General features: G+C 34.1%; 1 protein-coding gene and 1 pseudogene across 2 annotated transcripts; one reads left to right on the forward strand and one right to left on the reverse strand.

The window, feature by feature from the left end:
- Positions 1–95: 95 nt before the first annotated feature.
- Positions 96–1,473, forward strand: LOC144561830 (phosphatidylinositol N-acetylglucosaminyltransferase subunit C pseudogene; annotated as a pseudogene). Its single transcript, XR_013513928.1, has one exon. The product of XR_013513928.1 is annotated as a phosphatidylinositol N-acetylglucosaminyltransferase subunit C pseudogene (transcript).
- Positions 1,474–1,723: 250 nt separating this feature from the next.
- On the reverse strand, positions 1,724–7,051 carry LOC144561496 (casein kinase 1-like protein 10). Its single transcript, XM_078310461.1, has 14 exons — positions 6,677–7,051; positions 6,186–6,226; positions 5,922–5,991; positions 5,510–5,658; positions 5,228–5,323; positions 5,028–5,107; positions 4,881–4,942; positions 4,723–4,786; positions 4,549–4,633; positions 4,184–4,310; positions 4,021–4,094; positions 3,752–3,809; positions 3,063–3,193; positions 1,724–2,340 (listed from the first exon to the last, which is right to left on the reverse strand). The coding sequence occupies exons 1-14, from the start codon at positions 6,747–6,749 to the stop codon at positions 1,972–1,974; spliced, it is 1,479 nt and encodes a 492-aa protein (XP_078166587.1). The 5' UTR covers positions 6,750–7,051; the 3' UTR covers positions 1,724–1,971.
- Positions 7,052–12,130: the final 5,079 nt, after the last annotated feature.

The raw sequence follows: 12,130 nt of genomic DNA on the forward strand, positions 1-12,130 counted from the left end.
CAGGCTGGGGCTGTTCTCTGATTCTCTCGCACGCTGTTTTTCTCTCTCCACTCAATTAAGGGAGGCCCCTTCTCGTTCCCCTACAGGTTTTTAAATGAGGGAAAATTGAACCTTTTCCTTGTTCAGTTTATCAGTTGGTGTGGGTCCAATCTATTACAGTAAAACTGTTCAACCACAACTTATTTCTGGTATACAATTTTAATTGCAGTCGCATTAACCAGGTTTGGTCTAGCACCAGTATAAGCACAGCTTTTTCTGAAATGAGGATGACTAAGCCAATTTTGCTTCAATTTGTATTGGCCTGGTTTTGTATCAGTAGAATGACAGCATATTCCTGGCTTACACTTGTCATTGAAATACTCACTCTCTCAACCAGGTAAAATCAATGCCACAAGCACACACCTCGTCACTATCAAGCTAAAAAGCAGCTGATGGAGATTGACAACCAGGGCCAACCCTGTCAGAAATGGAAGAAGAAGGCATATGGTGGTATCCAGCCTGGCTACCCTGACAACCACACCGACTCCACCTTCCTCCAGGAAATGATAACAAATGCTAATGTGGTCAAGCATGATCTCTCCAAAGCCATCCTTGATTCGATATCCATCTCCCAATATGTCTCCATAGTCTCCCTTGTGGTCTCCATCTGGACCCACACTCTCAATTCCAAGATTGACGAGCATACCCTCCTCAAGTTGGACATATGCCTTCTATCACTGGGTTTTTCAGTCCTGTTAGTAACTGCTCCAAGTTTCTCTTTGCAGTTACTAATAAAGTACTTTCTCAATATATCATTTTTTACCAGTGGTCTTTATGTTTTGGCACCAGTGTACCATACTCTGCCTAGGTCAATAAGTTCAGATTCTATTTGGGCACTCACAGTTTCTCTTTTAGTAATTCATTTGTTCTTGCACGATTATTCTGGGTCCACTATAAGGCCACCGGATGCATTAAATAACCCGAAGTTGGCTAGTAATATATCATTAAATGCCTCTATTGTGGCCTCAGTTTTGATCGCATCTCGGCTGCCCTCTCGGCTTCATGTCTTTGCTATCATGCTATTCTCACTCCAGGTTTTCCTGTTTGCACCACTTCTGATGTTCTGTGTCAAGAAGTATTCCTTCAGAGTTCATCTAGGGTTTTCGTTTGTCTTGGTGGGACTGACACTGGCTATTACATATAAGTTGCACCGGTTGTTTTTCGGCACATTGTTGGTTTTGATTGTGTTTATTTCAGCAATATGCCCATATTGGCTTATTAGGATTCAAGAGTACAAGTTTGAGATTAATGGGCCTTGGGATGAAGCTAAGCTCTGTTTTGATATAACCGAGTGAAAAGCAAGTTTTATCAACATTAGTTTTTAGGAAAGAGCAAGAGCCATTTTTATTTTTGTTATGATTGTCCCATTTGTTATGTACTTTGTTTTGTGCTTGTTAGTTTGACTTTTTGGGAATTAGTTAACTTCTGTTGTTTTATTGGTGAAGTCATTCATTGTTCAATCAAAATATATCTTCTGTCCACTAATGGTTGTAACTTGTAAGCCACCAGAAGGCGTGCAATTTCCCAATTTCTGAGCAAATTCTCTGTTTCTAAGCAACCATTGTTGTAAATTTTGACAAGGCATCGTCTTGGTTATATCCAGCATACATGCATCTTTCAATTGCAATTCTCTAATTAAAAGTTCTCAATTACACTAATGATCGGACAAATGATAATCCCCACATATTAAACTTTCTTATTTTAATAAAAAAAATCCAATACGAATAAATAAACTCAAGAGATCGTCCACAATTTTTTTTTTGAGTTACGAAAACAGAAAGGAAAGAACAACATAGCCGCCATAGTCTTGAAATCAGAGGCCTAGAATGGCTTGCTCTTTTCAACCATTTAGAAATATGAGATTCCCTTAACATCATTTCCAGATCCCTCACCACAACAAAATAATTAGAGCCGCAGCCCCTTCCCTCCTCTCTATCTCTTCCTTAAAGAAAGCAGCTCGAGGTTGCGTATGAGGGGCTCCTCACGGGATGACACCCTCATATGGGCCCGGCTGGCAGAAGTAGGTTTAGCAAATGGGGTTGACCTGGCAGAGGCATCAAAGCCAACAGAGTGGTGGAGGCGTTGCTGCGGGGTGGCAGCAGGCCGGCCGGAACTGCTGCCAGCAGAAAAGAGGCGGCTTGTTGTATTGGGTGTGGCACCACGGCTGTAGTTTGCATTGGGATTGTTTTGATCAGCACCAGAAGAAGAGCTAGGCCGGCTGGATGAGGCCACAGCACGTTTTGAAGTGCTTCCAGTGCGAGAAGTTGACACAGCGCGAGTAGGAGTCGAACCATTTCCCTTCTGAAATCATCAGATAATGAATGTATTAGGTAGAACTTATCAATCTAAATTATTTACCCTACTAATATTGCTATTATCTTATGCTACTGCCATTTGTCGTCGTCAGTATTTCATTACTATCAAAGGGAATTGCTGCAAGTTGTCCTAAGGTTTGGACATTTCCACTATGATTCTTAGAACATAATTATTAAAAATAGTCAAGTAACCTATGTGTACTTCTCTCTTTTTTTTTGGCAATTATCATGTTTTTGGTAAATAACTGGTCCGAAAACATAATCAGAGAAAGAGAAGAATGAGTTGCGGTTAATCTATAATGCATAGCACCAAATTGACTCATTATTCTACATCGGAATTTATTATTATTTTCCTCCATTTTTCGAGTGAAAAATTACAGTAAGGCAAATAAAGCGTTTATTGGAGAAAATGGGGACTTAACAAACTTTAGGGATCCAAAAGAGAGATTTAATGTTTGTGACATTAAAGCTGATTTTTTTTTTCTATAATTACACTGTCATGGTCATTTTGTGGATGACGGTCAAGAATAAAAAAAAAACAAATCTTGCATAAGGCACAGTGCAATTGGGTAGGATTTAGTGCTGACAGGAACAGCAGTGCACTGAAAAGAAACAGCAGTTGCCGCGATCCCCGTTCGGCCAGGATATTAAAGCCAAAACAAATAATGAAGGTCAACAAGAAAGAAAATAAAAAGATAAGACACTGACAGCCACAAGGGGTTCCTCTAGCGCTTTGCATCTTGAATGCTCCCCATGGTGATTGTTGTTAGAGGTCCCACCATTTCGCCTCGCAAATGCCTCCACAGCACCAGAGAATCTGTCTCTTATCTCTTGCCCCACTGTCCAACACAAAGAAAGCACCAGACAATTATTAGTCATATGCCAGCCAGATAATAAATTGATTTGCCCTCTTAGGAGAGGTAATCATGACTTAATACTCTTACCGAAGTCTACGTCTGCTGTCTTTATTGTAATGGATACAAGCTGCCATTATTCATTTCGGACTATCCGATCAGAATCAAATAGTAACCAACCACACCTTGATTTGTGGGTATGTTTCTATTCATTTTTCCTAAATGAAGAGATGAACTAGAAAATTCTCCAATGCAATTACATTAGGCCACACTAACACAGCTTTCACATAAGATTTTCTTGTGAGCTGATTTTGCATTGCTCTTTTTGTCAGCTCTGAGTGTCTGATTTTGATCAGACAGCTCATGCAGTAATGGCATCAAGTTGCCATAGTTCACTTTAGGGAACTGACCTGCTTGACATAATTTGCGCTTGAACATCTTTACACTCATTTTTCTATTTTATACAATAACAATTTTATTTCTTCCAGGGGAATAACCTCCATATGTAACAACAAAAAATACAGTTGAAAAGGTGCAATAAACCTGAAGGCTTTTCAGTCCTCTCAGCAGATGGGCCCAGTGCTGGTCTTCCACCCCCGACCTAACAACAGAAATAAATAATATCTTAATACTAAGTTAAAATTAATACCAACCACATCAGACCACACCGTATGGGTATGGTACAGTCCCTCTCCTATTCCTATTGGTTTGATTTGTCTCCAGTTGGGACTTAATGTTCAAATACAACTTGAATGGTTCTGGTTTCCAGTCTGGTACATACCAGACAGAACTGGTAGGAAGCAAATACTTACTTTAGGTCTGGAGCTGCTGCCAACCTGAGGATACTTGAGTACAGTCCAATCAAAAGCATAGTCATACTGATACCCTGTATATGGACACATTTCATCAATCAATAATGCATATTTTATTCAACTTATAAAATACAGATAGATATACATGAGAGTAATACCATACCTTCACGAATGAATAGGTCACGGAAAAGCCTCTTTAGATAGGAATAATCAGGCTTATCTTCAAATCTCAGAGACCGGCAATAGTGAAAATATGATGTAAACTCTGATGGATAATTTTTGCACAGGACCTGATATTATATATTATGATTATTGCATGGATTTTGTACCACCACTGATTATAGTAAAAAACTTGGACGAAAGGTATTCTTTGGATATTAGATGCTAACTACATGCGTTTATTAATTTTTAATCAAAATTTGCATAATGTTGACTTGCAAATTTGTAATATCATTTGCATATATGATAAAAGATGGAGTATAATTTGCAGAAGATCCCAAATTATATAAAAAATATTATAATAAATACCTCAACTGGAGTAAGCATTTTCTTCTCACTGATTTTATCATACTTCTGCTTTTTAGTCCCAGCTTTTAGACCCTGCCAGGGTAGACTGAAATTTTTTGAAGACGGTCAACAAAATGAAATAATACAGTGAGAAGATAAACTTTGCAACATTGAAATTGAGATTTTTAATCTAACCTTCCTCTCAAAAAATACATTAGCACGTAACCAAGTGATTCCAAGTCATCTCTCCTACTTTGTTCTAAAACCAAACAACAGAAAGGATAAAGTAAAAAACAAACCACATAATAGAATTCTGCAGTCAGTACAACGATGTAAAATTAATGACAACTCACCAACTCCAAGATGTGTATTAACACTTGCATAGCGTGCTGTTCCTGTCAAATTTTTATTCTCCCTGCATAAAATTAGTATATAATTCCTAAATGTTTGTCCAATATACATTTTGAATACAAAAGAAAAGATATATGCTTTTTATTCACCTGTAAGGTATGTGTTTGTGAGTTTGGAGGTCACGGTACTTCTTAGCAAGGCCATAATCTATGATGAACACTTGTCGTTGCTGGTTATATGTACAGACAAGAATTAACACAATGGAAAAAACGAAAAATGAAAAGAGAAAAACAAATGAAAAAAAATAATTCAACAAAGAAAAGAAAAAAAAAAGTTGAAATGCTTATACCTGATTTGCTTTGCGGGCTTGGCCCACAAGAAAGTTATCTGGCTTTATATCACGGTGTAGAAACCCTCTTGAATGCATATACTCGACTCTTGATATCTATACAAGTAGCATAAAGAATTTAATTGCAACATTCTAATTTGTCTATTAAGGAACTGCTGGAGTCCAAACTATACAAATAAAATAGCCCATTGTCTTCTTTCATTGTGGTTCCATGCGCATCGTGTTTGTGTGTGTCAGTGAGTAAGTCACTCAGAGAGAGAGAGAGAGAGAGAGAGAGCAAACCAGTTGATCAGCAAGCATGAGAACAGTCTTCAAAGAGAATTTGCGGTTGCAATAATTGAATAGATCTTCCAGACTGGGGCCAAGAAGGTCTATAACCATTACATTGTATTCGCCTTCGACGCCGAACCATTTCAGATGGGGGACGCCAGCTACATTTTTCATCAATCCATCCCAAGAAAAAAAATGTTAACATATAGGAAAGAGATAATATGCTTTTGAAAATAATACAAAATACTACAAATTATATCTTAAGTATTTTACAGAGTTGAAAACTAGGGTAACTTTCGGCATTTGAAAAGTGGTTTTTGGGGGTAGAGGGCAATGCTAGGATAATTAATATTTCAAAAGTTCTATAAGAATTCAGAACCTTTTTCAAATCAAATAATAAGATATTGGAATTTTGGAGGCTTACTTCCTCCTTGAAGAAGCATGTAAATTTTTGACTCGAACTGAAGCTGAGGATGTTTTGTTTTCACAGGTTCCTGAAAAAAAATTCACATGAAGATCTAATTAAAGTGTTAAAAAAGGAGCCACAATTACAGAACCTATCCTTAATGCTACAACTTTAAAATACCATTTCTTCTAACATAAAAGTCCTGATTAAAGCCAAAATGATCTGATAAACAATAAGTACACCGACGAATATTTCATACGAGAGCGTATCAACAACACTTACCAGCTTAACCGCCACTTCCTCACCATTTTGTATATTCACAGCTACACAAAATTAAAGAAATTGTTATCAATGCAAACAACAAAGGGAAAATGAAACCTAGAAATAATCAAAATGCAGTGACCTTGAGCTAGAGCACAACTCTCTTTTAAGGAAATTGGAAATTTCACACCACAGGAAGGTATATGCACAGTTAGAACAGTTGTACAGGGGTTAACAGTACAAAATTCCAAATTGACCAAATATCAACAATTATTCCAAAAAGGTAATTGGGGAGCATTACAAAAGGTCAAAGCTAGTAAAGAAAAGGAATATTCATTGCATAAATAGCTCTAAAGAAGTCTCTTCTACACGAATAACCATGCAAACTCCTCTTTGCAATTGTGTTACCGACAAATAAATTATTTGCACAAATGCCCTCAGCTGGTACAACTTAATGGAGAAATTCATGAGGCATTAGTAAGTGAAGAATGAAAGGTTTCAAATTCACTAACCAATATAAAGCTCGCCAAACGATCCACATCCAATCTTTCTCCCAAGCTTGAACTTTCCTCCAACGATATCCATATTTCCCAAAAACAACAGATAAATCTATACAAAATCAGAAATCACAATCCCCCAATCTTCAATAAAATTGTAGCTTTTTTCTTAAAAATCGCGACTACGTTCCCTGGATCTGTATCGCCAGGAAACCCAATTTGAGATGGAAGCCAAAATCAGAGAGCCATGCAAATGGGGCTCCATGAATCGATTGGAGACAAGAAAGGGGGCATTTTGGGGGGTCTCAGCGGATGTATAGGTTTCTACTGTCAGGAGAGAGAAACAACCCGGATATACGGTCTCTGCCTCTCTGGGCTGTTTTCTTTTTTCTTTTTCTTTTTCCCTTTGGAAGGGAATCCGTATCACCCCAGGTACCTGAGGTGAAAGTGGTGAATTTGGACCGTTCATTCACTTCGCACGAATCTTAAAGCACACCCCAACAGCCACGGGATTGAGTTTGGCCTGGATAAAATTAATCTGGACCGTCCATTTGTTTCAATTGGAGGTACCTGGGCTGGGGGCACACGGATTTTGAAGGTCGGTTGAATAGTTGAATTAAGCTATATCTTTTTTAATTAATTAGTGGGTGATTATATTTTTCCCTCTCGTTAACAACGGTCTACTACACCGTTTAGTCCGCTGTTTAGTTATAAAATAACGACCTAATGTTATAAATATAGTCTGGCAAAATATTGTTAACAAACGGCTAAATATCATCTCCATATTCATTCAAATGTCTTCAAAACCAAATTTTTATATATTTTTTTTCTTTGAAAAAAACTGACTGCATTTTTAGATAGTACAAAATAACCATTTGAAAAAAATTGACTGCATACTTTAATATTGAGATCATGTTGAGTAATTCAGTTTGACTGTTTGAACTTTGAAAATATAATAAGAAGTGAAATGCGATTGAGGCATGGATGATACGAGGCATTTGAACTCTGCTAAAAATATATAGGTGTTCTTGAGTTTACCAATTTTTCAGTAAACTTAACTTCAAAATATATCAAATTGATTTTAAACAGCAAATTAAAACTGTTGAAATTGATTTACTACATAATACGTTTACATGTAAAATTTATAATTTATAAATAATTTAGTATAAAGTAAAAAAAAACATGAAAAATAAACGCACTAAAATTAATTTATTAATTTTTTCTTGATAGTTTGACTTTATATTAAATTAATTTAAAATTTTATAAATTTTATATATAAATACATCACTTCTGAAATACATCGATGTCAATAATTTAAATTTGTTATTAAAAATTAATCCTATATATTTTGATGAGTTTAAAAATTTGTTGTCACTCTTTTTATAGGGTTCCAACGTACCCATTCTATTATATTCGAGCTCATTTTATAACAATCTGAATAGCAAAATAGCGGAATAATGTGTCGTTAAACGCGTGTTATGAAAAATTTGAATTAGTATTAGAATAGTCTAATTCGTTATCTTAACAAATTTGTTAAATAGTAGATTAGCTGTCTATTGAATAGTGATTATTACTGTTATATATTATTAATATTTAGAATAATTATTTCTGTACCCGTGCTACAGTATCCGCACTGTACCTGCGCTACAGTATCTGGACTTAGAAAAATAATATATTATGGTTTCCGCTAATTATATTGTGTCCACTAATTATTATTTTAAAAAGATATTATATAGTTTCAACTAATTATTATTCTAAAATTCTAGCAGCACTCTTTTTCTATGGTCCCCACTAATCATATGATTCCTCTTTCAAAGTCCCGGCACTAATTCAGCATCAACCTTTCTCTAACAAAAATAGTTTATCTCATAAAAATAAATACTTCAGTGCATAGATATAAATACTTTCAAAACTTAGATATTAATACTTTCTGTGTCATATGTTAAAAATACTTGGATTTTTATACCTTCGTAGATATAAATACTTAGAATATAAGATATTAGCACTTAAAAAAGTAAGATGTTAATACTTTGATGCGTAACTTGTTATGATAATATATTTTCGAGTTCTCCAATCATTCCCGCATCAACTTTCCTCTAATAAACATAGTTGACCTCATAGGTATAAATACTTCAGTGTATAAGTATAAATACCTTCAATATCATATGTAAAAAATACTTGCAAGTGTAGGTATAAATACTTGTACGGCGATGTATAAACACTTACGTGACGACGAGCCTGAAAGTACATTATCATGGATCTCATTTGAAAGAGAAAATTGCATAAATATTAATACTTTAGAAAAAAAATTTTAATTGTGGAGTTTTTGTAGTTCCCGTAGAAAGTTATATTTATGCATTTAATTTTCGGTGATCCCCGGGTACTGTAGCACGGGTACTATAGCGCGGATACAGTGCGGGTACTGTAGCGCGGGTATTGTTATCTTGGCGCTATATAATTCACACAATAAATAATTATTCACATCATAAGTATAAATACTTCTGTCCATAGGTATAAATATTTCCGTTCATAGATATTAATATTTTAGAAAAAAAAATCCGAATTGTGCAGTTTTTGTAATTCCCACAAAAAGTTATATTTTAACATTTAATTTTCGGTGGTCCCCTGTGAGTACTGTAGCGCATGTACTATTATCAGCTCCGTAATATTTAATATCATATCATTTTTGGTATTATATAATTTTTGGTTTTTTTTTTTACAGTAAAATATGAAAATGGGTTGTGTTTTCTCTGAATACTCCGGCCTTCCTTCGTTTTTCAACAAGGGCGTTTGTGTTGAGGGCAAAGATGATTAATGGTTCAATAAGTCTCCATCTAAGCACAAAAAACTGATAGCTCAATACCGGAAATAAATTTGTTGTTATTCCTTTGTTGTTATTCCAAAGGAATAATAGGAACCTGTTATTTTGATCACAACTGTTGATCTTCGTTGGGATTCACGCATGCCAAACTTCCTTACTTGAGATCAGTGTTTTAATATTCGGTTCTTATTCGGTATTCGAAAAGCGACCGAATACCGAATATACAGTATGCGGCTGAATATTCGGATTTTTATTCGAATTTTCAAATGAAAATTTATAGACATTAACTCTAATAAACATAGATAAACATAGATAAACATAGATAAATATTACAAATAAATATAAATAAAACATAACACAAGTTAGAACAAGTTAACAACCCACGGTACAAATTACAAAACTACAAATAAGCATAAATAAAACATAACTTCAAACTTAAATAAATGAAATTATAACTTATTCGGTTCTTATTCAGATTCTTATTCTCTATTCGGTTCATATTCGGTTCTTATTCAGATTCTTATTCTCTATTCGGTTCATATTCGGTTCTTATTCAGATTCTTATTCTCTATTCGGAAATATTCGGCCGAATAGATAATATACGGAAAAATATATTCGGCCGAATATTCGAAACCGAATATTGGACCAAATACTCATTTCCTATTCGGTTTCCAACCGAATACGAATATTCGGCCGAATAGACCGAATATTAAAACACTGCTTGAGATTCGCGCATGAAAAATTTTGAACGGTCAGGATCAGAATAAGGAGTTCCTCTTATACCTTTGGAATAACAATTGGAATAACAACACATTTATTTTCCTCAATACCGACACGTCCCAGCTCGTTGTTTTTGCTTTTCCTTGCTTATGTCACAGAATCTAGTTGTAGTATATATTTACTAGTAAGAGCAGATGGCAACTGGTATGGAATGATAAGTGTATTGATACGCACTGGCATGCAATCTGATGTACCAGTTTTTATGTTTTCTGTATATGCGTGTTGTATTGCTATAAGTACAACAACTATATTGTAATATAAACTTTAAGCTTTATGATAGTCTACGAGGGATTTTTCTTATAAAACGTAAATAAAAAAATAAAAAAATAAAACAGGTTGATTACTCTTCAAATTACAAAAACCACCAGAATCGAAAAGAATTTCCGGTTACTCTATGGGGTATCCAAAAAAAAATTCGGTTACCCTATTGTAACACATTACACGTATGACCACACCATAAATTCCACAAAAATGGTAACCATATATTATTTTCGGTTACTGAAAAAAATAGTTTGTAACCATATATAATTTAGTAAAAAAGTACATATATAATTTAGTAAACCATATATAATTTAGTAAAAAAGTACATATATGATTTAGTAAAAAAGTAGAAAAAAAGGAGAGAAAGAAAAGGTGGTAACTGTAGATTTTATTCGGTTATCATAATTGGAATTTTTTTTCAGTGCAAGGAGTAACCGAATAAAATTTTCAGTAACCGAAAATTTTATTCGGTTCTAATGGTTTTTCTAATTTAGTGGGTAATCAATCCATTTTGTGATTTATTTATTTATTTATTTACGTTTTATAAAAAGAATCGTCCACGGGCCTTTTTTCATCTAAAAAAACATAATATTAATAATTTTATATAATAATCATTAGTTAATATTATTATTGTATTATGTTACCATCTTCGACAATTTTATGTAAATAATAATTGTTATCATTGTTTAATGATTATTAATATAATGCTAATTTGTATAATATAATTTACATTGCTAGTGTTATACCATCATTTCACTATTCCATCTTATATTTTTACCAAATGTTTTTTTACTCATATTCCAATAACACTATTCGCTTGCTATTTTACACTTAGGTTTTTTAATAACATTATTCTAACATTATACTCTAATTTTCCAAATAATTTTTTTTTCAAATAAAAAATAAAATGCATATGTGTTATTTAATTCTTAAATGGTACATGCATTAAATTGGGGTTAATTTGAAAGGCTTTTAGCATTTAAAATATAATTTAAAATTATTAATGATTAAGTTTTAGGACCCTGATTATTATCCTCCCACTCTTATCCCTTCATTATCTTCCAATTTTATTTGTTCAATTTCATCCACATTTCTCACGATCTATAAGGAATTTCGCGAATCTAAAATCACGAACGTCTTCTACGCAATTTTATCATTCAAATAAGATCCATGATGACATACTTTTGAGCTCGTTGTCACACAAGTATTTATACCTCGTCATTTAAGTATTTATAAATAGTATTTTCCACATATGACACTGCTGACATTTAAAAGTATTAATATCAAGTATTACAAGTATTTAAACATATGCACTAAAGTATTTATACCTATGTGGTCAACTATTTTTGTTAGAGAAAGGTTGACGCAAGGACGATTGGGGAAGGTTGATGCGGAGATGCGGGGTCCACGATTGAGGATAAATACTTACAAGTATAGGTATAAATACTTGTGTGACGATGAGTCCGAAAGTATGTCATCATAGATCTCATTTGAAAGATAAAATTGCGTAGAATACGTTCGTGGTTTTAGATTCGCAAAATTTCTCATAGATCGTGAGAAATGTGGACGGCATTGAAAAAAGAAAAAAAAAACTCACCTCTAAAAAC

Source organism: Carex rostrata, chromosome 11 (assembly GCF_964058835.1).
Source record: "Carex rostrata chromosome 11, lpCarRost1.2, whole genome shotgun sequence".
Classification (NCBI taxonomy): Eukaryota; Viridiplantae; Streptophyta; class Magnoliopsida; order Poales; family Cyperaceae; genus Carex; species Carex rostrata.